This window comes from Rhea americana, unplaced genomic scaffold (genome assembly GCF_003343005.1).
Source record: "Rhea americana isolate MKP2758 unplaced genomic scaffold, rheAme1 scaffold_191, whole genome shotgun sequence".
Classification (NCBI taxonomy): domain Eukaryota; kingdom Metazoa; phylum Chordata; class Aves; order Rheiformes; family Rheidae; genus Rhea; species Rhea americana.
Window position 1 is genome coordinate 896,681 of NW_028186050.1, and position 26,547 is coordinate 923,227.

General features: G+C 39.7%; 1 protein-coding gene across 1 annotated transcript in view; it reads left to right on the forward strand.

Moving 5' to 3' along the window:
• The window catches only part of PPIL2 (peptidylprolyl isomerase like 2), a 77,090-nt gene that overhangs the window by 7,370 nt on the left and 43,173 nt on the right, over positions 1-26,547 (forward strand). The window contains exons 7-12 of the mRNA XM_085302754.1: positions 11,539-11,590; positions 13,787-13,878; positions 15,712-15,801; positions 23,557-23,632; positions 24,731-24,891; positions 26,444-26,519. Coding sequence (XP_085158880.1) covers positions 11,539-11,590; positions 13,787-13,878; positions 15,712-15,801; positions 23,557-23,632; positions 24,731-24,891; positions 26,444-26,519 — 547 coding nt within the window. The remainder of the gene's footprint in view (positions 1-11,538; positions 11,591-13,786; positions 13,879-15,711; positions 15,802-23,556; positions 23,633-24,730; positions 24,892-26,443; positions 26,520-26,547) is intronic.

A 26,547-nucleotide genomic window follows, 5' to 3' on the forward strand; every position in this document is an offset into this window, starting at 1 on the left:
AAAAAAAAAAAAAAAACTTCCGTTACTGCACTGATAATTTTGGAAGAAACAGTGCATCTCTTGCAGCTGAACCACAGCCTGTCAGATGGTGTTGACTTGCTTACATTTTTGTCAGCTTTGCCAGGACACTGCCCTAACTTATGTTTACACTGAAATTGCATCAAATAAAGAGTAACTGGGAAAGTCATAGTAATCTCATTCCTTTTCACTGAGAACAGCACTTTGGCCTCTCAGGCCTGCAGAGAGCTGCAGGCTTGCCAGAACGTGTCATGCAGCGGCACGTTGCCAGTGCTGCCCACTTGCCCACCCCAGGCGAGCGGCTGGGCTCAYGAGTGCTGCTTCTAGGAAATGAGATTGGTCGGGTCCTATCTGGTTTGTTGGAGTCTCAAATATGAGCAGATGATAGAGCTGCGTGAAGGTAGCAGTGTGCCTTTTAACAGGAATTTCAAGCAAAATAGATTTTTGGAACAGATATCTTATGTATGAGTTATTTTTCTCCTTCATACTGTAACGTTTTCGATGTAAAGACCAATTTTTTCACTCTGGTTCATTGACGTTCTCGATATGTGTRGGCAGACTACATTACTGAGATTGACCTTCAGTTCTGTTAGAGCCTGGCTCTGTAACCCTGGGCAAATTGTTTCTCCTCCATTTCAGAAGTAGCTACAGTCCTGGTCCCTTGTTCCCACTTTTCTGTGGAAATTTAGTTCTTTTGGACAGTTGCAAGTCAGTTTGTCTCTGGTRTTTGTTTCTAAGGCTTTGGTCCGAAGTCTGTGGTGATTGTAAGGACATCTGTTTTTAAATTCATGTAGAGAGCTCATCTATGCAAACTTTTTGTGTACTTCTCAGAGCAAGCTAAAATCCATATGGCTGCTGAGTCTGCATAACCCCAAGAAGCAGTGCCCTTCTTCAGGGGCATGTGTGGCTGTCACAAATGGATCTGTCTTGAAGGGCAAAACAAATTTGGTGGCTCAGTCAAGTTAATTTAACTTGAACTTAATGTACACCTACGAGTGCAGCTAAGACACCAGAAGGCCCTGCCTGGTGATTGCTGTAGCTTCGTGATCTCCGCAGATAAGGTGGTAGTGCCGCTCTGCAGAGGCGCCYGGCCCTTGTGCCTGGGCTGCTGGGCGCCACGTGTGAGCGCTTCTCCTCTGCAAAAGCACAGGTGAGCCAGCTCAGTTTCTGCTGTGTCTGCCCTGCTGCAGAGCTACTGCCACCACGCTAGGGCTGGGTGGAAGGACAGGCACTGCCATACCTGCCAGGAGCTGGGCTGAGCCCAAGCTTGGCTCTGCTGCTGGCCTCTGCCTGCTGATGGGTTGCATAGGTTCAGATGGGAGCAAGCCCCTGGCAGCCAGCTGGAAACTGTTTACCAGTCCCTTTTCCTCCATTCTTGCATGGTGTCAGGTGGTTGGTGGGTATTTTTTTTGACAAAGTGGATGGAAAATAGCATTTGTTGAAATCAAAATTCTTTGCAGGTATGGTTTTTAATGAAATACATTTTGAGAAAGTGTTCTCAGCTCCATTGTGAAATTTCTGATCATAACCATGGAGATGAGTACTTAGTGGGACATAAAACATTAGGACTCACATTTCCGGTCCAAATGAGACAGAACACAGTTTGGTTTGTGCCCTGTCTTCTGCAAAGCTAGGATCTGGACCTATAGGCTATTTTGAGAGAGTCTTTCTGTAAGTTAGCATCTTACCAAGGAGAAATAAGGAAATCTTTCAAATTGGGAGGATTTTCTAGAATTGTGAAAGCCTTCTGCTTGGGCTGCCATAGAAGATATCCATAAAAAGGAGTCTGGTGATACAAAAAAGCAGCAGAAGTCAGAGCCAGCAACATGGGAAGTAAGGGTTAGCTTTGGGGTTGGAAGGTTGCAAATCTCCAAAATTTCCCACTGGGAGATCTGCCTTCTTAAAAGAGAGCTCTGCCCAAAGTCTCACTCCACGTAAAGGTAAATATTTGCTGTTGTTCTCCCCTACTCTTAGACCTTTATTTACCAAATAAAAATGTCACAGGGCTGAGATTATGACTAATGTGATCAAATAATTGAGGGTCTTAGATGTCTGGCAGTACAGGTGCATGCCTTGTTTGCTAAGCCTGTCTGATCCACTCTTTGAAGGCACCTGTAGAGGCAGATCTTGCCCCTTGCCGTGCCCTGCAGCAGTGACAGAGGGCGCAGCGGGCACCTGCTCTATCTGGCATACAAACCTTGCTGCATGCAGATGTGGGCAGTGCCGTTTTTCAAACGTTTGTTTGAAATTGGTAATGTGATGCTTGCCTGAGTAGTTACAGGCACCTTCAGAAATACTAATTTTTCATCCCCCAAGAAGAAGTTGTAACCGAGTCTGTTATTTTAAAACTTTAGAAGAATCATTCTCAAATACATTTCTTTAGTATGTTTATGAGCTCTTCTCCCAAGTGCTGGGGATTGTTGTTACCTCATTTAATTATGAAAGCACATTTTCTTTTCATTTTGATAACTGAAGTTCAGGCAATCTCAGAAATTAGTTGCTGGTATTGAAGTGGGAGAAGCTTACTGATGAGGTTGTTGGAGATGGGGTGTTGTAGGATTACTTCCTATATTCTCTGAATATATTAATCACACTTTAAATATGAACAAACAGCCTTACAAYATTGTGGGTTTTTCCTGCTCTAAAAAAGTCTTTGGCTATCTGAATAAGGGAAATCCTGCCTGAAAAGGATACAGAGGTTGGAGCAAAGGTGGAACTTCCTTAAACACTAAGTATTTTTTACCCTGTGTATGYTTTGAGAACATAGATACGAAGATAGAAAGCTCTGATAATTATTTCTTCACYCGAGAAAGAAGGCTTGGATGTTTTTTGTTTGTTTGTTTTACAGTGTTGTAATGAAAGAAACTTCGTGGAGTCAGAAGTGTGAGAAATACCTGGTACTGCATTGTAGAACAGGTGTTAAAGCACAGGTTAAATTCCAGCCAAGGTTTTATAATTCACTACAGATTGCTCTACACCTTTATCAAGTAATCAGTACAGAGCCCATGTGCTTCAGGAATGGATTCTGGTAAATGGGTTACAGGAGCCAGAGGGGTAAAGGCCAGGATCACAAACAAAACCATCAGTGTTGCATGAGCTGAGTGGAACAGGTCTCTGGCCTGAAKGGAGGAGAGGACAAGTTCATGTTTAATGTGATTCTTACTAGCTAAATCAATGGTGACTGTGATTTTCAACTTAGTTCTTACAGTTTGTGTGGTARTTCTTTGCAAATTGCTGTTTTAACTATGTTATTCCAGGTATGTTTCCAGCTAGTGAGCGGCAAGTAATGGATGTCCTCAGACAGGGATCGGTGGTTTGAAGGTGACCTCTCTTGTGCCAGGGTAGTAGTAGCTGACATTGGAATACACTGTCAGGAAAATRTAATAGCTGTAGATAGTATTGAGTATGATGACCTTTCTGAGTACTTGTCTAGACCTTTCTGCAGCATGGCAGCAATATTATCGTAGGATTTGGAGGGTCTTTTAAAGGTGACGTGTTGCAGCATGAGTCAGTTCTTCCTCATGACTTTTCAGTTTTACTTTTTTTTTTTTCTCTTGAAAAGTTTTTTTTTCACTCTGACTCTTTCCAAAGAGAATGTGCTTACTCTGAGYATTTTCTTTCTTTGTCTAAATATAAAATGCTGTGAGAGGAAAATGCTGTGCAGCCTTATATAGTCAGGCTATCTCCGCATCATTTTTCTATTTCTAGAGTACTGGGACTATCTAATTATGAGGAAAACAATTTGACCAATCAAGATAGTTTTCATTATTTAGAAAAATACAGGAACGCAACATCCTCCTTTCATGGGGATTTTTTCCTCAAGATCTGAGACAATTCCTGAAATCCAAGTAGCCTGTTGCATTTTCTCCTTGGAGYATTGAAAATGAATGATCACTTAGGTGGATCAGTAACTTCGGGTCTCATTTGGTTTTAGCGTAACTGATGAATAAATGAGAAATTTAAATCTTCTCCAGGGGAAACTTGTTACCTGCATGTCAGAAGAATTTGGCACATCTTCAGCTTTAGAATTCAAGGGATATTTCTTAATCTGTCTGATGCAATTCAGTCAAATGTTCAGCTGTTACACAGGTGAACATGTCAGTTGCCCTTTTTTCCTTTTGATAAACTCACTATATTTTTTCACTTCACTTTTGAAATGAAGGAGTTTTTTTTTTCTTTTTTTTTGGGGGGGGGAAGGTGTTAAGAAAAGTTCTAGTGGGGGTAGCAGTACAACATTGTTCTGAGTAATAGCTTACTCCAGTGCAGAGAACAGTGCTTCCAGGAGTAAAGCCAAGGGGAGTCTTGTTTAAAAATGATTTAGAGAAATCCAGTTTAGGTGATATTCCTGTGCTGCAGAAGGAAGAGTGAAAGGATCAGGAGCCTAAGGCTGGAAGACTCTCATAGCTCTTCAACTCTCCTGAAATTTACTTTGTAAACTTTGTGCTCTGTCTTGAATTCGTTTTCTTTCTCCCTGCTACAGTTGCTGAGAGGTTGTCCTGCTGCCTTTCCAGTTGACAGATATCTTCTTTAAATTTTGATTTTGAGCGGCTTATTCTCATTTCCATTTGTGCTAGTATTGCTCTTCTCACAGTTGCTGTTTACAGCTGTGTATATGTTAGAAAGGAATTCAAAGCTTTCTTGACGTTTTCTTGTTGAGACTTGTATTTTCCTGTCATATGTTCATCTTGCCTGTAGGTTCTCTGTTCCCCAAATAGTCACAGTCATACTTCTCTGCATCTAGTTTAATTTATCTTTGAACATAGATAATCTTAATTATACACAAAAAATGCTGGGTGAATGCCTAATACAGTAGAGGGAATACTTTCTAATCTCTTCTTGCAACACTGATAATACTTTGATACATTATACATGATATTTTAAGACAGAAAATGTTTTCAGAGTATGTGTTGAGGCATGRAGGTTGCTGTCAGAATATGATTAAGTCGATAGTTTTCTCTTGATAGCTTCAGTCATTTCAGAAGAAGCAGGTACTTTTATAAATAGGAATTAGCCATGATGAGCTGTGGTTCTTCCTGTTCTTTTTTTGTTTCCAGTTGAATGTAGCATGTTTTTCAGAAACAGATGTTTCCAGTCTTCTCTATTGATTCATTAAAAAACTCTCTCCAGGTGCATTTTTATCTAAGTGGATAGCAAATATAGGCCCCTCTGCTTAGATGTCTAGAATCTGCTTTCAACAAAATGAACTCTTCAATATGCAGCAACTGGACCATATCTTCTTACCTCATTTGCTTCAGAAATCATTAGCTTTTAGCCAACAGGCTRCATGAGTTAATATTTGACTAGTGACCATAAATTTCCAAGGTCTCTGGACAGAAACATATTGGGATATGATTCCTGCCCAGAGCAACAATCAGAAAATCATGTGTCATGACTCGTAATAGTCATAAAGTACATGCAGGTCAAGGGGATGAAGGTCCTGGTTAGCTAATAACCTGAGAGAGGACTTTCCTTTCTTACTGGTGAACATGTAGGTAACTGTTGGCTGTTTCTCTTCCAAAGTTGTATTTGTGTGTAGTAGACAGTTGTATCTGCCTACTACAGTAGGTAGCAGTGCAGACAACACCAATAAACATTTGTGGCTTTTTGTTTTAAAAGGAGGGTTTGTTTTTTTAGTTCTCTAAGTCTTTGGGAAAGAGTGAAAGCAAGGATGATGAGATTTACCTAGACTTACTGTCCAAGGGCTTTATCATAAAAAGCAGTTTAAAACTCCCCAGTATTGAGAGTCCCTGGCCAAGCTGCTGTGTCCCCTTTGCACTCTGCTGATGGGAATTGTGGTGGTGGCGGTAGGTAGCGTTTTATCTAGTAAGCCAGCTCTGGACACAGACAAACATGTCTAGCATTATTCCTAATGCATTATTTCCCTTACAGCAAAAAAAAAAAAAAAAAAAAAAAAAAGTATTTACATCTAGATTTTTACATCTAGATTTTATAGACTGAACAGATGGTTTGTTTTTGTTTGTTTGTTTGTTTTTCTTCCCCTCCCTTCTTTGTTTTGATGGAAGTGTGCACCACAGTGGATGGGTTTTCATGGTTGTGACACTTGGAAAACCTAGCAGCTGTGAAATGCTCTAGCATTAAATGAGATGCAGTATGAGGTTCCCACAGATCTTTGCTTGCCTGTTCTTCATTAAAATTGGAGACTAGCTTTTTGATGATGCTGCATAACTTTATTTCCGTAAATCTTTGTGGATTTGGTGGTGGATGCTTTCTTTGGAACAGTGACTTCTGACTGCACTAAGGTTGCAGGTTTAATCTTATACCTGAAACAGCACATCTTTTTTTCACAGTATTTTTTGTTAATTTATTCTTTGGTATAGCAACATTGTTGCTAGTATCTGTGAGCCGTGTGTATKTTATCAAACATGTCTTTATTATTCTCTAGACGAAGCTTTGGTGACTGCATGGTGTCAGTTTAATTAAAATTGAGATATGGAAAAGCAGTGGTCTGGAAGTGGGTAGAAAAGGATCTTTTGTATATACTYCCATAGTAGATGAAAGTATTGGATGAAGCTGTATTTTTACTGTACTTGTTATGGAAGTTAATTGAGGTTCTCTCTTTAGCACTTGGTCGGCAGTTGTCCATGTGATAAATAAATAGCATATATGCTGTTGAACTRTGCGTAGGAGTGTTTACTTGAATCAGGAGACTGTCCTGTCCTGTTGGTTTTTGATCCAAAACTTTCTATGAAGTATTGAACTACACGAATACAGCTTATCTTGTTAAACTAGTGCTGCTGTTCCCTGTGGCATTCCCATAATGTGTAGAAATCAGGATTTCCAGTGCCTTTCATCAGACTGAAATCCACCTTAAAGGTCTGAAATAAGTAACAGTATGYATGTAGTTATTCAAATACAGTTCCAGCATTCAATTATTATCCCCATTTTTCTTGAAGGTCCTACATCAGGAAAAATTATATGGTGACTTCTTGAAATGTAAAGTTGCATAGAGTAGTACGTCTCTTTAAAGAAACYAAGAGTTTAATACAAAATTCATGTGCTGTTAAGATGAATTTGGTACTTGGTAGGCWACATTCAATTTTAATACTGATATTTAGTTTGGTTTTCTCTTCTATTTGTGGTGTTCCYTGTTGCTTGTTTTGGTAGGATGAGAACCTACCAAATGGTCATGTCAGCACTGGATGATTTTGACTTGGTGTCATCTAACAGTTCAGATGTGATACATTAATTTTTCCCCATGATAGCATTACTGRATTATTGTGTGTTCCTGCCAGAGGCCAGTAGGAAGGGATCTGATTCGTGTTTAACGTTTTAATGTTAACTCAATTAATTTTGATAAAATGGGAAAATCTGTATTTAGGAAATACAGCTCGTGCTGCATGTCACCAACTCCGTCCACGTGTGGTTAAAGACTCGAGTGAGTCCCTTGGGACTGTTTTCCCAGCGGGTGYGTGTCCGGCAGGGCCAGCACGACCACGCTGCCGCAGACCGAAGGGAGGCAGAGCGCGTCGCTGATCGATGCGCTGGAGTTGTAGGTCGCGTCGTCGCGAGAGGCGCAGCGATGGCAAAGGATGGCTTAATTAGAAACGATCGGCACGCTTCATCCGAGAGCTGCCACAGTGCCCCACTAACCTACCCATCCTAATAACCTCTGCTTTGAGCGGCTATAAAGGAGCTGCTGCCCTTTGGGAGCGCAGGAGGGATGAGCGATGGCAGCCAAGAGAGGAGAGCAGGGGGCTGGATGCTGCTGCGAGAAAGTAGGTCACAGCCCCAAGTAGCCTTGGCTGGCTCCGTGGAAGTGTGCCTGCGAGTGAGGCGTCAGCTGAGGAAAAAGCCGTAATGTTTTTTGGTTTTGTTTTTTATAGTCCTCCCTTGTTGTCGAGCAGCTGGCATTACATGTCATTAAATGATTCTGCTTTGCAGTATTCTTGCCTAAAATATTTATAGAAGTCAATATACAGCTTTTATTTTTGTTTAGGGGAAATGATGCATGCTTGTGGCATTTTATTTTGATTGCAAGCTTTGATTATGAATTTGGAATTTTAATTAGATGAAGTGTTTTTAATAAACAGAGCTTTTTCCTTCCTTTCTTTACTGGAATCTTAGTGCAACTTGATAGTAGGTGCGTGGAGCGGAGAGGCTCAGATTAGAAATAGCTTTGACCTCAAGTTGTGTATGCAGTATTTTAGCTCCTTTATGTTTTATTACTAATAAGAAATACATGAAAACAAGTACTTTAACTCATTTAAGGGCTCATTCGCTCCCGCTGTCTCTTCCTGTGAAGACTGGCTCCTCTGGCATAATGGTCATTTCCATGGCAACAAACTGCGCTCTGGCACTTAGAAAGCTTCGACTTTTGATGGAGCATAAATAAAAGCAGATTCACCCACATGCCGGATAATCCTGTTTTCATGTGAAATAAAGAACCTGAAGAGAGGAAAAAAAAAAGATGACGCAGGTTTCAGATGCCGTCTTCTGTCACGGTTTCCTGTGCGAGGTGCAGGCCTTCAAAAAGGGGAAAGGCTGGGGGAAAGGCTGGCGCGCGGGCCGGAGCCCCTGCTCGTGGCCGCCCCGCGCGCGGCTGCCGACGCTGCCAGCCCCGTCTCGGCCACGGCGCTGCCTCTCTCGGCCCTGGGAACTCTTTGCAGCCCAGCAGAGCCTGTTTGTGCTATTCTGGTGCTCCAGAGATTTGCTTTGGCAAATCCTGTCTTTCCACACATTAGACACGTTAATCAACCTTTAAAAATATTCTCAAGTGTAGCCCTAGTGATAGTCTCCTTGTGTATTTTTTTCATATGCAACCCACAGTCCATTTGCRTCCCTCTCCGTGGGTAGCTTGCGCAAAGAACACCCTTGGGAAGTATTAGGGAGTTTCCTCGCGAGACGGCAGCGGGCCGTGCGCGAGCGCGCCGCTGGGCTCCCCTGAGCTGGAGGGCAGCGCTCCGCCGAAGGGCGCGAGCTGAGGTGCCAGGAGGCCAGGCCGAGGCGGTGCAGCCTCGGCGTCTGTACGGCACTCCGGCGTGGAGTCCACATCCCGGAAAGAAACTCCGATCCATGCGTGCATTTCAACTCTTAAAGGAAAATTACTATTTCTTAATCTATTGTTAAAATACAAGACTGTGTAAGAGCTGGTGACAGAGGAGAACAGATATCAGCTTAAGCAACTGGTGCACTATGAGTAACTGAGGCTGAAATACAACATTTTTCTGTATTATGGAAAGATGTGGCCTGCAGTGCCGTACTGTTTCCTTGAGTACGGAGTAAGAGTCCAAGGGGTTGGCGGCCCTTGCAGTGACACATCACGCTTTGACAGATGAGACGCTGTACTGCAACTTTCGTTCCTTTTAAGTCTGTATAGCAAATCTCTGTTCCGCTAAATTTCTGTCAAGGTGTAAATCTGAATTTTCAAGTGTGCTAGAGTCTTTCCTGGAGAACTGTTTGWATTTTTTTTGTTTAAAGATGATCTRCTCACATGTTTTGGGGACAGCTAAAGTCTGCCAGGAAGATAGTTGAAAGGCCTTCCTTTTAAATTGTCAGTGTTTCCAGAGGTCGTTTCTCTAAAGRAGCTTTTTTCYYTTTAAACATAATTTTTAGGCTGTTCTACAACATGTGCACAGATGGTTGCTGCTTTGTGTTAATAAGCTGTTTAGGTTGAACAGATCTGTCCAGGATCATATGTTCATTTTGGCACCTCGACTATCTCCCTACTACTTCTTTGACAATTTTATTCTAGTAAAAAGGTAAATAAGTAAATGAATAAAATTCTGTATTCATGTAGTCATTTGAGAACCTGCTGTTGCCTTGCTGTCTCTATCCTAGCAGTGTGCAGATGATTTTTTTTTTTTCTTTTTACCCCCTTGGGAATCCATTTAATAAAACCAACCATACTGGTCTTGCATCTCCTAACTGTTGGACAAAATATCACCTTTTTTGGCTTCTCTCTTTTGTTCCTGTCTTTCTCCTAGTAGCCCTCCCTGTCTCTCTCTGTTCCTCTTGCGAATAAGCCAGAGGGATAGTTACCTTCCTGGCAGCGAATTAGCCTGCCAGGTGACTAAAAACAACTGGAGAAGCGCCCTCCTTCAGATCCAGCTGTCACAACGTGTGTGCTCTGAACCAAGAATACGRCGTTTGATTAGACATAGAAAAACCCACTGACTTAGCGTCGCACGGTTTTGTTACCGCTGTTTGCCTCAGTGACTGAACTAGCAGTGTCGGCGCCGCGGCTGGCAGGTCTCCACTCGTGTCTGTTTATAAAGAGCTGTCTGGGTTATAAGAACATCCCTAATCCGTTCAGGTGCATGTTTTGAGAAGAGAACTGATTGTTTCTTTTGAAAGGCCTGTGCTCCATGTGCTTTTAAGGGTGAATCTGGCAGTGAAACCGTTTCTGACAGCCGATACCATCAAAGGGCTTTTTTTTTATTCCTGAGCTCCTGGCTCAGCTTTGAAGCCTGCTGCTTGCCGGGCTCAGTTTTGTGTCTGGGCTGGATGCCACAGCTGAGYGCTGCCTGTCCCTCCTGGCGAGTCCTGCTGTGGGTTTGGGGGGACCTGGGGCAGCTCACCACGGTCCTGGTGTGCCCSGCCATGCCACTGCGGTGTCCAGGTTGCATCCTGCCTCTCTTAAATGACCAGCGTATGTGGGCCTGCCCCAAGATGTTACTGAAGATGCACCTTTACTTTGGCCTCTCACCAGGTTTGGGGGCTTTGRTGTCTTAGGGAGGCTCCGAGAAGGACGCAGCCTGATCTTCCAGAATGGTTTGCTCTCTCCAGCCTGCGTGCGGAGAGGGCCGCCCCAAAAAGCTGGGTAAATCGTTCCAGTGCTGTGTGGAAATTGGTTTAGTTTGCAGCGCTCCCTCTGAATTAGAGGGCCTTAAAGTGTCTGCGCCAGCCTGTGCAGTCTCCCTCCATCGGCTGTTGCCACAGTCCTGTAATCCGCGGAGTTGCTGCAGGAATTAACCGTTCCCAAGCTGCCTTCTGGGAGGCTGCCCCAGCGTCCCCAGCACGGTTCCTCAGAGTCACGCCTCTGCCTCCCTTCRTTATTGCCAGTGCTTTACTAGTTACCGTGTGCTCCACTGTGAGTTTGCCAAAGGAAAAGAAAAATGATAGCTACTTCAGAAAAAATAAGCTTGACTGCCAAAATAGTTTGCTGGCTTTGACTTTTGTCAGAGGTCCTTTCAGCACTGTCCCTTCTGATCACTAGCAATAACCTTTGCCTCTTGCCTTCTCATGCCAGCTCCCCTTTTGATTTATGCCAGCGCAAAGCTRCATTAGTTCTCGAGTTTATTCACTTTGTTTTAGCACTGTACTATATCAAACTACAACACTGTAAATAAATCATCCTCCAGTGCTCAGGTTCCTTGMGCCTCACTTTTTGGGCTGTCTATAACACTTAGATTTCCAGGGTTGTGATGATTCAAATGACTTGCAGTTTATTATCAATTAATTATGAAATATTAAAGTACTAACACTAATGTCACAGTTTCCTTTTATTTCCATGGTTAGATTCTGTTGTGACTATTTTTTTTCATATTTTATTTTCTGTAGAAACTAGATGCCAAGTCACTTATAAAGCTAAATTTTGCTAAAAACAGTGAAGGTAAGTGCATTGAATTTCTGTGATTTCTTTTTCTTAGTGCATGCTTTAATAAAACCTTGTTTGTCTCCTACTCATGTAGCTTGTGTTCTCTGTTATGTTTATTTTATTTTTTTGAGTGGAATAACTGCTTTGATCAACATGTTTATCTTTAAAGCCCCATTTCTGTTCTCTTTACACTGGGGAGCTGGAAACTGCTCAACAATTCCACTTTACTATAGCTACTACTGTAGTAAGGTACTGTTTACTGTAAGGAAAAATTTCAGAAATGGCTGGAATTTCTGTACTGTCTCATCTTTTTCTAAATTTATTTGTGGCATTATTTGTTGTTCATTTGATTTTGAACAACATTTTGTATATAAAAATAATTATTTGTAAATGAACGTGTTGGATTTCATGAGTAGCAGCATAAAAGAAAGCAGCCTCAAAACCTGCCAGGAATAAAAGAAAAGAATAGAGATAAATTTATCTTTTTTTTGAGAAAGATAATGATTCCTTTGAAGTGAGAGTGACAAGGATCAGGTGGGAATAAAATTCTGAAGTGTTTGTCTCCTCACCCTACCAAAGTCCATAGACTGTGGTCTGTTCTCAGACTCCGGTAGCTGATGGATTTCCTCYGAGTCTTGTGTTCCATGTACCTTAAAAGCAGGGAGTTAAAAATGATCAGTAGKCACTATGGACAAGGTTTTTGCAAGATATGGTGATACTGTGCTTTCCTTAAAGAAGTCCAGTTAATGATGCTGAGGTGGAAAGCTGGCAGCCATGCAGCCTCAGAATCTTTTCCCCCTTYAAAAAAATAAAAATAAATAATAATAAAAAATAAATGTCATGTTATGTCATTAGCAGATCAAGGGAAAATGCAATAAAAGAGGAAGCGTAAAAATTGTATTTAGGTCTATCAACAAACATTTCTTGAAAACAACATGTTGCTATGTATACAGAATCTTTTCTGTTCACACCTATCCAATAAAAAGGGCCCTCAGATGTTGCAGTTTCTTCCATTTAATGATGCCTCTTTAGCTGAATACCTTTTATTCAGATCAACGGCATGTATGTGCCCTCATGAGCCTCACTTGTGCTAAAAAGGAAAGCAGGGTGATCTGTTTTATGAAGCTGGAATGAGGCTTCACATTTCACTAGTGTGTTTATGTATTCAGCAGTTGGGCCCTGATGCCACTTCTAGAAAATCCTTTCTGAACTTTCACTTGAATTTCAGGCCTTTGTGGTGACAGCTTTCCTTCAGCTCTAGTGACACTAACAAAAATAACGCCAAACTTTTACTTGCTTCTGCATGTCGGAGGTCAGAGTGCCTCCTTTGGCTGATTTCTTAATAGGTAAATGCTCGGTAGGTGATTGCTTTGCCTGTATTTGTAGGTGCTGTGAGCAGTATATATTCCGGTCTCCCTGCTGGCTTTGATTTTCAGATGGTAATTAGGAAGAAAAGAATCAAATAGGCCCAACTTATTTCCAAACCTTACCCAAAACTGCCAGTCTAGCAAACTGATAAAGTATTAATAATCTTCTCTTAATTGCTTTCTACTGAGTTCATCCAGGCATTTTTATTTTTCCTCATCCATTGGCTTCCATCAGTTTGCTTGTTGTTGACATGCTTAATATTTATGCTGACCCTCTTGGGAAAATTCACAGCTTGATTAGAGAAGAAGCTGGGTTCCTTATTGAATAACGTGTTCAGATTTAATGAGATTCTGCTTGCCATGTTTGAATACAAAATGCTCTCGTCTCTTAAAAGCAGAACAGCTTTCAAAGGGCATCATCTGCCGTGAACTTTTGGGTATAAACTAAAGTTGCATTCCTGAGAATGACGCTGAAAATGGAGCAACTGGCACGTAAAAGATACAGGCTCATGCTCTCAATAAAACTTTGATTACAACAATAATAATCATATTACGATACTTCATAGGTATCAAGCATGTTAGACGAAGTTTTGTGCTGGGGGATTGAGGGCAGTAGATTTCAAAACTGCATTTCCATTTCTTGAGTTAAAATTCTCTTGTAAGTTACTTTTTTGTTTAGCACTGAAGAATCAGCATGAGTTAAAACAACAATAAGTAGACATTAAAGTTGCCTTTTATGTTGAAAAGGAATGTAAATATTCTTCACAAAGATAACAGAGTTATTCCATATTTTAGAAGTCATGAGCAGTTTATCCCAAATTCAGGCTTTTTCTCCCCTTATTAGGTAAATACCACTGTCCAGTGCTRTTTACTGTATTCACCAATAACTCCCATATTGTGGCCATCAAGACAACTGGAAATGTATTTGCCTATGAGGTAGGTTCTCTCTTGCATTTTGTTAATATTTTATGTTTGATGCATTTGATTCAAGATCATAAACAGTTTTACAAAGATAGGTAAGTTTTATTCTTGTTTTAYAGCCAGGGAAATGAAAGTATATGGAGAGGAACTGATTTCACGTGGACATGAAATRTCTTGACCGCACAAATTGTCACCCCACTTATGCCTTCAGAATATCAGTAAACCCACAATACAATTTAAATTTACTTTTTGAAGTCTTTTCCATAGTTAATTTGTATGGAACCAAATATTGTAGAGATTTGTAGACCAAATGTGTTGCTTTTATGTGCTCTTCAATTGAATTAATAGACAAATTTTCTGTTGTCGTCTTTCTAATACGAAGTCATCACCAAAACACAAATCACCTGCCCTCTGTTAATGCCAATGAATAAGTATTTTAACTGGAGCTGGGGAAAGAGTGGGGAGAATGCCTTAGTAGACACACCCAGTATGTGTTCTGTGAACGTTTGTGTGATCCCAAGTGGAATTTCTGTTGTAATTTTTTGTTTATTTGTATAATCTTATTGTAAAAGCAAGTGTTATTTGTTTTTCAGTAGCAGATAAATCCTTCAATTTATGGATTCACCATATCTATTATTATAAAACGTCTGAATGTTGAAACATCTGCTTCTTGAAATTTACTGATGGGAAATTCCTGTAGAACTTTAGGATATTAAGAGAGGAAAAAAGCTGAAACACTTCCAAACAGGGAAAAGGCCAGATTTGTCACATTTTTGAAAAATTACTCTGTTGTAGTTGAACTGACTTCATTCCAGTTTCAAGAACAGTTGAGATTAGGTTAAAATAAAAAATGTTTTCTATTCCTTCTGGAAACTTGAGGATTTGATTGGTGTGATGAAAATCAAGAATGATTTTAGAGTAGTTTTTGTTAAATGCTTGTCCACGTTATGAAACTGTTACTCAGTTTGTTGTATTTATAATACAGTGCTTCCTAAAGAGAAGCTTGGTCAAGAGGTTGTGTTTCTTAYGGAGTATATTACTTGAAACAAAACATTTATATATTTACTATAAGCTCACAATTCATGTGTGGACTTCTGGAGTTACTAGAAAAATACTATTAATTTTAGCTGAGGAGACTAGAAGGCAATTGGATGAATAACGCTGAACCTGTATTTTTGCAGGTAGACCTCTGTAGTCATCTGTTCATGTGATGTATTTGGTCGTAAGAACAATGTATTWATTCCACATTGATTCTTACTGTGAAGTAACATACTGCTGCTTTGCAGAACATCGTTTGATTTTTTTTTCAGGTGGACATAAGCATTGTTCCAGGCTAGATGCAGCAGTGGGGTAGATAGAGTATGAGGGACTAATGCAATTCTGCGTGTGCTGTTGTCCCAGCTGACCTGGAACATGCATCTTTCACTGAGAGGCCCTGATGGGCAGGGGGAGATAGAACCCCGTGTTAAAGCTGCCTGCCTTATACCATCTGTAAAATACTTGACCTAGAAAACTGCAAGCAGGGCTTTTTATTTTGGCAYCACTTTTAAGATGAATTTGTTTAAAATCATGTGCGTTAAAATCATGTGCGTAAGTAGGGAATGCAGATTACTTTTTTTTAAGAAGAAAGCTTGAACAGAGGTAGAGATGAAATAAAGGCTTCTCATTTCTCATCTCTGTTGAGGCACGCAATGAAAATACTGCAAATGCCAATTGAGAATGGAGGGATGAAATTGTTTCTTCATCATTTTATATCTGAAGGTTTGGATAGCATAACATCTTTACTTGTAATGCTTACATATTACAGTGTGATTTTTTTAATATCTGTATCTTTCACCTGGCCATTAGGCAGTTGAGCAGCTGAACATAAAACCAAAGAGCTACAAGGATCTCTTGACAGATGAGCCCTTCACTCGGCAAGACATTGTGACACTGCAGGTAAACTTTCCTCTCCTCTGCGTGTCTTATAATATACCTTTTTTTGCAGATGAGGTGTTATTACATAGACTGTTACAGCATTTACAATAAAGTAACTGAGTTGAGAAGCATTGTTCTGTATGTGGTGTTGGTTAGGAGACTTGCTCTGTTTTCTTTGTTATCTAGATGAGCCACAATGATGCCAAGTAACTTAGAGCCTGAAAAATATCTACAGTGATCTCTGTGCACCCTATATATAAGTAGATTGCATTAGCTGAAGTTTGTGAGTTGAAGAATAAAGCTGTATGGTGCACAAAAAAGTCAAAAATGTGAATTTTGACAGATGTACTTGTGTTGCCAGTTCACAGGATCTTACTGAACATAAGATGTATGTAATCATAAATTTTAGTTATGAAACTACTTAAAAGGATTTTTGTTTGTATCTATCCATTTTATCTGAAAATTGTTGCACCATTGTTTTATTGTGAGACTTAACAGAATTGTGTTAGGGTAAAGGTTGAGACTGGATAAGGGAAAGGAAGAGGTATATCCAGAATCATCTTCAGCTGTGGACAGCCTGTGTAACATGGTCTGTGCTACCCAAAACAACATTCTTTGGAATGGTGAAAATTTGCATGTAGAAGACTTTCACATTAAAGCTGAAGTTGATTGTCTCTCTTAGTCTTCAAAGGAGGCTAAAATAGTCAAAGTTTCGGAAAAGCAATTTTTATAGAAAGCTTCCCTACATGTAGTATAAAATAAGCAGCAGTTTGAAGGATTTCATTTAAATGTTTGCTTTTGTCTAACTCCAAATTGTTTTTAAAGGGAAACTATAAAATGAGAAGATGTAAGTCTATGAAATATAAAATGGAAGAGAACTACTACCACCAAAATTGAAATGATTTTTCCTCTTAAATGTGAAGAGATACTGATGTTACAGTGTTTAATGATTTTAACAATATTAAAACCTAAATTAAAAGCCTGTAGAGCAGCATTTCAGAATGTAATAGATGTTTATTTTACAAATRAAGCTTAGTATAAAAAGATCTAAAAATTCTGTTTAAAAAAATAAATCGTAAAATAAAGGCATTTTAAGCTTGTATGATTGCAAGATTGGGGAAAAGAAAGTTTCAAAAGTTATTATTATTGGAGTCATGAGTTAGTGTGCATCTCTCATGAACAGGTAATTGCCAGCAACCAAGACTAATACAGTCTAATTTGAATAGAAAAATATTTTTCATTTATGTCTAAATTTAATTGAAGTGTATCTTTTCTCTGCTGCCCCCCAATGCTGAACAACATGTTTACAGATTTTTTTTTTTCTCCCCATTCATTTGGGGACATGGCTGTTAAAGCCAATACAACAAAGTAAAACGTTTTTAATCCAATGAAAGCAAAAATACAACTTTTTTCAGAATTAAGGCTCCCAGCAGAATATTTGAATGTAACTGCATGATTGCTAACGGATTTGGAACAGTAAAAAGAGACGTGAGTGAATGGAGAATGTTTCTGTTTATCAGTATGGAAGACCAAATGGTTTTGAAGGAATAATTGAAATGTGCAGTTATTTAAAATATTTTGGTATTTTTTGTATGTTTGGAATTGAATGCATGTATAAAGAGTGTGTTCTTGTTACAGGGCTAGCTTAGATTTTTCATTTAAGCAGTGATATGCTGTAGCTCTCTAAGCTTCAGAATGTGGTGACTAGCAATTTTGTGATGCCTGTGTGGCGACACGGTGTTTTTCAATGTGTTTCAAAACACCTATCAATGTTTCTCATCTCAGTTCTATTCCTGACATGTTGGGTTTCTCTTTTGCTCACAGTACTATGTCCATTAATAGAAACTAAGCAGATTATGATCAGTGTCCAGTCACTTGTACATTTATCCTACCAGCTACATGGAGGTCACAGTCAGACGCTGCTTCTACCTCTCCTATGCCCATTCTATGATTCTCTGATTTAGGATGATGTATATAGTGCATGAGTAGATTTGTTCCCCTTAAATAAACAATATGTTACAGCCTTGTGTTAGCTAAGTTTTTGTAAGTGCAAAATCTTGTGGTATTATTGTCTCAAAGCAGCTTAGTAATTGCAGAACTTTCACTGTCTTTGGGATTGGTCTGGAAAAAATTTTGATCATCCGAAGGTGGTTAACCAACTAAAGTTTGACCCTCCATCCAAATAGTTTTTAAATCTTATTTCAAACAAGGATGTTCAGCAAACAGGCTAGAATGACTCTAGGGTACTGAATGAGAAGACGACTTGCAGGTATGCCTAGATTTCTCCTACTCGGATGCCACCAAGCCTGACATGCTTAATTTGAGACCAGGATCAGCTCAAAGTGGTGTGGCTAGCCTGGGTATAACTGCCTGTGTGTATTTGATATATGAATCTGCTGTTATTTTCTTGTAGTATTTTCTTTGTGTAAATTGTTGTGAAGGCAGACCAGTATCTCCTCCAAATTCTCGTGTTGACAGTGCTGTAGTAAGCGTCATGGCTTCGTGCTGCCAAGCTCTGCCACCTGTGGCTTTGGTTYCCCGCCAGGGTTCGTGACTGCAATCTGTTGTGCTCCAGTTTGTGGCTCTAGAGCTGTGTCCTCTGTTTCTTTCAATTATGTGCTGAAKTTTATCACTTTGTTTTCCCCCTTCCCCATGTAAATTGAATATAGAGTGAGCTGGTAACACTGACCCTGCTGTTTGGCAAAAGGTTAGATATAAAGGAGGTTGCTATAAAAAAAAAAGAAGAAAGAATCCAACCAACCAAAAAAAAAACCCCCACTCTCTGCTTTGCAAATAACAGCTGAATAGGACTGTCGTTAATAGCTCTGTTTATCAATAGCAAACAGCATTTCCAGAGTCTGACTCTGAATGTCCKAGGAGGCAGATGGGGTAGATGTGTTTGGTAGTGAAATAGAGCAAGATAAATGGAAAGTTTGAATAATGTAGTTTATAGATTATTTATACATACAAATTTTTCCTTATTGTGCTAAACATCGTGCAAACTTTAATAACCTGTCTATGMTATCTTTTCTGGTGAGCATCATCTCAGCTGGACGTTTTTATTTTTATTGAATCCTATGGACTTCTTTCGATCACAATCAGTGTGCAAGTTTCCTAAGGAGAGCACAGTAACACCTGCCATGACATTCTGCTTGCGTGAGGCCCACGACCCATTTTGGGGCAGTCTTCAGAGGTACCCAGCAAAAAAGAGCTCCCCTTTGCCCCCAAGCTGAGAAATGACTGCAAATTCTTTGCCTTCCCCTGTATCTCTGTACAAAAATCAGAAATAAAATGGCCCCCAAATTTGTGGGGATACAGAAAAAGTTATTCCTGCTCAGGGAAACCCGTAGAAGCTACTGGTGGGCTGTGCTCAAGGGGAGGGGAGCTGGCAAGGGATGCACAGCCCTTCCGGGCAATGCAGGAGCAGAGGTTGCCTGTTCCCCTGTAGCTGGAAAAATTGCAATAAAACCCTGCCCTGTCATGCCAAAGGTAATAGGCATCGTCCCTCTCCGATGGCAGCCTGCCCAGAGCCTTCCCCAAGCGATGCTGCTGGCTAASGGCTCTGCTCTGCACCACGGACACGGGTGGAGCTTTCCTGGGAGAAATAACTAGAGACAAAAGCGCACTTGGGCAGAGTGCAAACAGGYTTGCAAAGGAGAAAAGGCTCATACTCTTACGTGCTTCCTTCTGTCAATTTTATTGTTTCYATACAACCTAATCAGCTGTAGACAAGACATGGCTCCTGACAAGCTGTTAAACACCATTGGCATTTGTGACAGGGAGCATAACTAATGAACTGAGCTGGARGTAGCTGAGCAGCACACCATTAATTGATGTTTCAGTCCGCAGCCAGTTCTCGTTTGCTCTTCGTGTGGCAGGAGGTCAGAGCAGATTTTCTCTCGGTTGCAAGTGAGGGCTCTCTGGCGGTGAGTCAGGCACATACGTCTGCGTGTGCCGGATSGCTGCTAAAGAGGGGGCATGTGGGGCTGTGGTCCATGCTGAACTTCTCAGCTGGAGGGTARGAGGGAGAATATGGCCCCGTTCCAGAGAGAAAAATCCAAAGAAAACCCAAGAAGTCCCAGCGTTCTGCAGTCCAGGCAGAGTTCTTGAGCAGACAGTGTGTCTGAAACTACCTGCAGCCAAGGGGCAAGGCTGCCTCGCTGGGCTGGGGGCATTCATTCACAATATTGTTTTCAGAGACAGAATGCCAACTGGGAGTTGTTTGGAAACCAGTCGTGTCAATTTGCAGAACTTCTCTCAAATTTAACATGCCTGGAGTCAGACTTTATCATCGGATCTGCTGTGTTTTTTATGCTTCCAAATTGTGTGATTTGAAGATAACATTCCTGAAAATAGTTATTTGCATATAGTATGGCCAACCAAACGTTAAGAAAGAAGCCAGGCCTCTAAGAGATCCCACAGTCTCAGACTCTGTATTTTTTTTTGACCTGATTTTTTTTTTTGTGTGTGTGTGTGTATGGTGCTTAAGATGAATGAGTTTTAAGCTGTGTCTCTGAGTAGATGAACTGGAAAATGTTGAGGGAAAAAAGTAGAAAAAAGCTCAAGATTGTTTTCAGAGCTCAACTTTCAGGAAAACATCAAATATGAGATTTATAATAATCATGATTGTTAGCAACCCTTTGAAGTCAGTATCTGTGTTAGTAATTTGCTAAATTTTAGTTTTTAGTTCGTAGGCTTAATTAGAAAGACCTTGAGAATGTTAGCATGTTTAAAAATATTTATTCAAATTCCCATAGATAAAACAAACAGAGGTAGGTCAATTAGCTTTGTGGGTCATCTTGGTTTTTTTGATTTCAATGTGCTTACACAGAACTTCCTTCTTTAGTTTCACAACAACAGCAAGGTAATGTTTAAACAGCAAAATTGTATTCTGTAATAATAATAAAAACACCAATTTCTGACCGGAATGAACAGAAGCTATTTAGGTGTTCGGGATTCTTCCTTATAACTTGGCATTTCCCTTTGCAGGTGGCAGAGATCCCACCCTCTTGTAGCTCTTAGCAAAAGGTGGATTCATAAAGTAAGACAGAAATTTRCAATAATCATCCAGCAGGCTTCATGTCATAGGCCTTAATCTTAACGAGAACTGGAATATTCCTCATGTTTTCAACCTTTCACTGAAAAGGAGAGACCATTAATACAGCAGAGCTCAAGGCTTTCGTGAAACAAGTACGTTAGCCTCTCTGTCTGTACGGTGTCAGCATTCACATCTTGGTTCGACTGCTTTGGTTCTGCGCCCAGGAACTGTCTTTGAGGCACTGAGTGGAACTTGGCAGGCTGATTATTAATGTTGAGACAATTTTCTTCCTGAAGTGATATGTTTGAAGAATGTGTGCACGCTTTAAATTTACATAAAGCTACCTTGAAAAATGCTCATCTTTTGCAATAGGAATCTTCACCATCAGTAAGATGTTAGTTTGTGTTCTCTGCAGGGCAGGTTGGACTGGCCAGATCTATTTCTGCTATTGGGGACAGTAGAAGCAAATGGTATCTTGTGTTTAAGTTAATATTCAATGTGCTACTCCTGGACTTAGTACACGTATTTATCTGCTTCTAATCAGACTTCTCCTAGTGTCTCATAATGCTGTTTTGTAGAGGGAGGAGTCTGTGGGTGAGTTGTCCTATGTAACCTGTGTAAGGTGACACTCAAGTTTCAACTTGCGGAACATTTTTTGTTTTTTCTTTCCAACGCGGGCAGAGGGAAGCCAGCTAGGGAATATGCTTGAGTTGTCTGCCTTGTCACTAGGTGACCATTTCAGTAAATGGCCCACCTGCATGTAATGAAGAACTGTGCCCAGGACTTGGGTGTCTCGTTTTGGTCGCGGTGGCCTTGAGCTCTGCAGGGTCTCAGAGAGCAGAAGGGCTGCGGTCTCTAAGGCGAGAGAGCAGTTTGGCCCTTAGTGTCCTTCATACTGCCATGGTTGAGCTGCCGGTGGGGAGCTCAGTGAAGGTTTGGAGAGCCCTGAGGAATGTCTTACAGAGAAGGAAGCTATTATTCTTTTTTTTGTTCTTCTTTTTTCTTCTTTTGAGGGGAGGGGGGTGTTGTTTTTGGCCTGAGTTGCTCAGTACCAGCAGTTAGGCTAGTTAAGCCAGTAAGCATTTAAATGAGCTGTTTGTGAAACGATCTGGACTAAGCTGATTCACAGTACCCTCTGCGCAAAACACTTGAGATTTCATAAGGCACTGATAATCTGGATGTCCTTTTTTATTTTTGGAAGACCTATAAATCATTAAATCAAAAAGGTGTGTTTATAGGAACAGAACGAAAACGTTACCTGGTTAATCTTTACTGCCGTCTCCTGCCCTCTCTCCCTTCCGCTTGCTATGAGGAGTCTTTTCCAGGAGTGAATCTTGCCCTTCAGTTTTGCCATGAGCAGCAGCAAAGCAGCTTGCTATAAATCCATTTGTCTGTATTAGTATTACTATCYAGATTATTTTCCCCTTCCCTGGAAGGGGCGTGCAGTCTTGCTTGCTTTACTGGCAGTGGTGGCTCACTGAAGTGCAAGGCCGTCATTTCTGTCAGTGAATGTTGCAGTTTATGGTTAGTGAAGAAGATTTGGGAGGAGGCAGGTTGCATCTTCTGGAAGCAGAACGTGAGCCTTTGTCTGGGCTTTGTCCACACGTGTTGTTGACTGTCAGAGTGCAGGGCTGAAACCAGTTGTACATACATATTTTTGAGGATGGTCATATTTTTGTTGTCACAGAAATTGCAGGAGTCAAGAGCATACAAAAATGGCTTAAAAGTAGGTTCAGATTTCCTATTTCTTGGTAGATTTTTGTAAAGAAGGTCTCTTTCTAATGCAATATCTTAAAATATCTATTTTTTGGCATCCCATGTCTTGATGAAGATCTGTCAGAGTGGCTATAGTAGGGCAGCAAACAATAGAGAATGAGTACGTGATGATGTGAAAAAGGACAGAAAAAAGCAAGTGGGTCATCATTAGGGTGTAGGCTTATGCAACYTGATTTCATAAATGTGTTTTGGTTTTAGTCTCAGCCATAAAACTGAAAGTGTACTCTGCACTGGAAGCGTACAATTTCAGGGATGAATGAAAGGCATAATTATATCATTTAACATGTGATGGAGCTACCAGCTCTGCTTGTATTAACCATTATTTTAGCAGAGATGGAATTGTCAGTATTTTTTTTTCAACTGATAGGAGTGGCGTAAAAAACTTTATTAAATTTATTCGGGATTATACTATTTGGATCAGTGTTACAGTCCTTTGCATAATATGTTGCATTATTTTTATCCTAAATATAAAGACTATTGCATTTTATTGAGATAATTGCTATAAGATAGAATTCCTAGAAATGGTTGGATGTCCTGGATGTTTTGACCTTTTTGTGATACAGAGGAGCTTGAAGAACAAACCTTGAAATCATTGTAGGAGGAGGATTGAGGACTATTTAATAATAAGATAGTGTAACCTAGGTCACCAGTATGCATTGCCTGTCTCATCCACTCTAACAAAAGGTCAAATTTGTGCAGAAAGTTACCCAGTGACAGGATAAAGACCCACACCTAATGGACTGTGGATTTTATTGCTCATTCCTGTAGTGACCACTTAATAATACCACTTTTTATTGCCTTTTTTAAAAAATGTTATTCTGTGTCTAAAAAAATGGTTATGCCTTTTCCCTTCCTGCTCTCTTTTGGTTTATTATACTGGCATCTACCCTTCAAACTAGTTTGTTTCATGAAAACATGTGCTTACCAGACTCTCTGATATTTGTCTTTTTAATTATTTTCAGGACCCAACAAACTTGGATAAATTCAACGTTTCTAACTTTTTTCATGTTAAGAACAACTTAAAAGTAATTGATCCAGGTAAGGATGAATTGATGGCAGGCTGTGAAAAYACCAGCCCTAAAATGTAAATTCCAAAGACTACATTATGAATTGGCAGAGTTTTCTGAATGGGCAACCCTCAGTGTCTAATGGTAATTTTGAAAGATATTTTTGAAAACATTTTAGCATTAACAACTTGTTGAAACTGTCCCTTTCACATCAAAAGGTGTTGATATATTTTCAAAGAAATGATTCTTTGAGAAATGATTGACTATCTCGGTTGGGTGCTGTACAAACAGAACACTTCTATGCCCGTTAAGAATAGGTAGATAGGTAGAATAGGTAGAGAGAGATGTTAGAGAGGAATGAAAAATGATTTGTCAAAAAGTCCATTAGCCTTGTACCAGAACCAAAAAAGGTRAACCTACGTCTTCTCATACCTGCCTATTTTGTGGTAGGCGCTCTCTCATGTGTTAGCTGTACTTCTGTCTGGATGCCAATAAAATTCTTTCAAGGTGAAGATTGATTTAAACTTCCTAAAATGCTATAAATATTCCCCAAATTATTTTAATCCTCAAAAAATAACTGCATATTTTATCCTTTTTTTTTGTAATGCTTTGATAACCGAATGCTTAGTGATACGTGCTAATATTAAACTGTTGATGGAAAAAAATATTTCCTAAGCCCTTGTGATTTCCTTTAGAACTGTTTCTAATGAGATGTAATTGCTGATCCTATACAAGTTTTTTGGGGGGTCTTATTATGTTCCTCTTTTTGTTTTAAGCTACGAATTCTACAGGAAAACATCTCTCTTTGTGTATTTGCATTTATTTTCAGTGGATAGTAACTCGGAGATTAAATGTTTAATTTCCACCAAATAGTAACACCAAGACACAGAACAACTGAAATTTATAAAAATATATTTGATTTTGAGTAGATTTTTGCAGTAATTTATCATTATGTATTGCCAATTGTTACTGTTTTTACAGGAATAAACAATTTTACTGGACTATTTTATTAAAAAAGTAGAAATAACGTCTGGAAGATTTTTTTTATAACAAGATACATAATATGGTGAAGGAGAAAAAAATAGAACTTGTCTTTTAACTCCAAATGATTTGACTTTGTTTTATCTAGAGGAAGAAAAAGCAAAATTGGATCCATCTTACTATTTGAAAAATACAAATACAGAGACCCGAGAGACTTTACTGGAACTTTATAAGGAATTCAAAGGAGATGATATTCTAGCAGCTACTATGAAGGCTCCTGAAAAGAAAAAAGTGGATAAACTGAATGCAGTAAGTTGACTTGATTTATAGTTTGGCACTAATTGACTTTTTCAAGAACAGTGATAGATGTTTTTCCTTTGTTTTTGTTGCACATAAATTCATAAATTTATCATAGATGAGAATATGAGAATCATATTGGGATTCCTTTGTAATACATTGTACATGTCACTGAGTTTCTCTTTGTTAAATCATTGTAAACAAACTAAAACATTTCAGAAATGGATTACAATAAGGAGGATTTTTTTATGATGTAGTTATGATGTATATGTTGGCAGAGCCTTTTTCTCCCTCAGGTTGTAATCTCTTGCTTTGAATTTGTTTATCATTGTTTCCTGCAGTTATTGACAGAGGGAACACACTGTAAGGGCAATGCAAATGAGTCATTTCTGGTGTGGGCAAATATATAAATCATCACAGCTGCTTTGACACTTTTTCCATGGGAATGCAGGAATTTTAGTGAAATATTTTAAAGGATCTTCTTCTAGGTGCATATTACTGTGTGTTCATGGCTGTCAGGAGAAATAATTCATCTACATCTTGATTTCCTGCATCAAAGGCTGCTTGAAATGGGAAGACTGTGTTCTTTCCTTTAATAATTCTGGGACATATGTGTCTTTGTGCTTTGATTACACTTACATGAAAATGAATTGCATTGCAGCACATGGCTTTTTATGAGGGGACCTTGTGATGGATTTATTAATGAAGGTACGTGACATAGGGGTAGGATCACATATCCTCTTTCTTCAGGGAGCCGTAGCATTATAAGAAAACAAAAGATGTAGGGAGAAAAATTAAGATGAGAAAGAATAATGAGCTCTTCATATGTTGGAGAGCCAGATTGTCAGCTAATAATGTAGATGGATATAACTGTAAACTCTCATAGAATGTAGTGTGACCTAGTGGTTGGAGCATTGACCTGTGACTTAGAGATCTGTATTCTCTGCAAGAATTGCTCCAGACTCACTGGAAATGTCTCTGGTTCATTTGGTCTTTGTGATTCACTATAAAACCTGTGTGTGCTGTTCATGTTTCTTTTCTGCAAAAAACTTGTGAAGCTCAGAATAGACACTGGAAACTAAGAGATGGCACCAGTGCATGCAGAAGTCCTGTGCATGAGAGGAGGTTGGTTGTTTTTTCTCCTCCACGTTGCCATGGTTCGTTGGATCTTCTATCCACTCATTCAGCAGCATTGGAAAATTTTTACAGATGTCTTGCCAGCAGTACTCATTTCGTATCTCCACCTCTGGACATACAAATATCTTTTGATAATAAAATCTTTGAATAATAATGTATTGAACTATTGTGGAAGCTGTGAGCGCTTTCAGCTCATTGACTGGGCAGCCTTAAGTAGAAATTCATCAGAGTAAATGTTATTGGTAACAGATGGAGAAATATCACTGCGTCATGCATTTGTTTCTTTCTATAGGAACTAGAGCGGAAAGTCTGCCTTCAGAAGGATAACATAGATGACATTTGTGTTTCTAATATTTAAACAGTATAGAAAAAAAATGGAGAAATTCTAAGATGGAATGTCTTCTCTTGCTTTTTTCTTTGTGAACAGGCCCACTATTCCACTGGAGCAGTAAGTGCTTCATTCACCTCCACTGCAATGGTGCCAGAAACAACCCACGAAGCAGGTACTAGAACTACCTATCTACAAGCTAT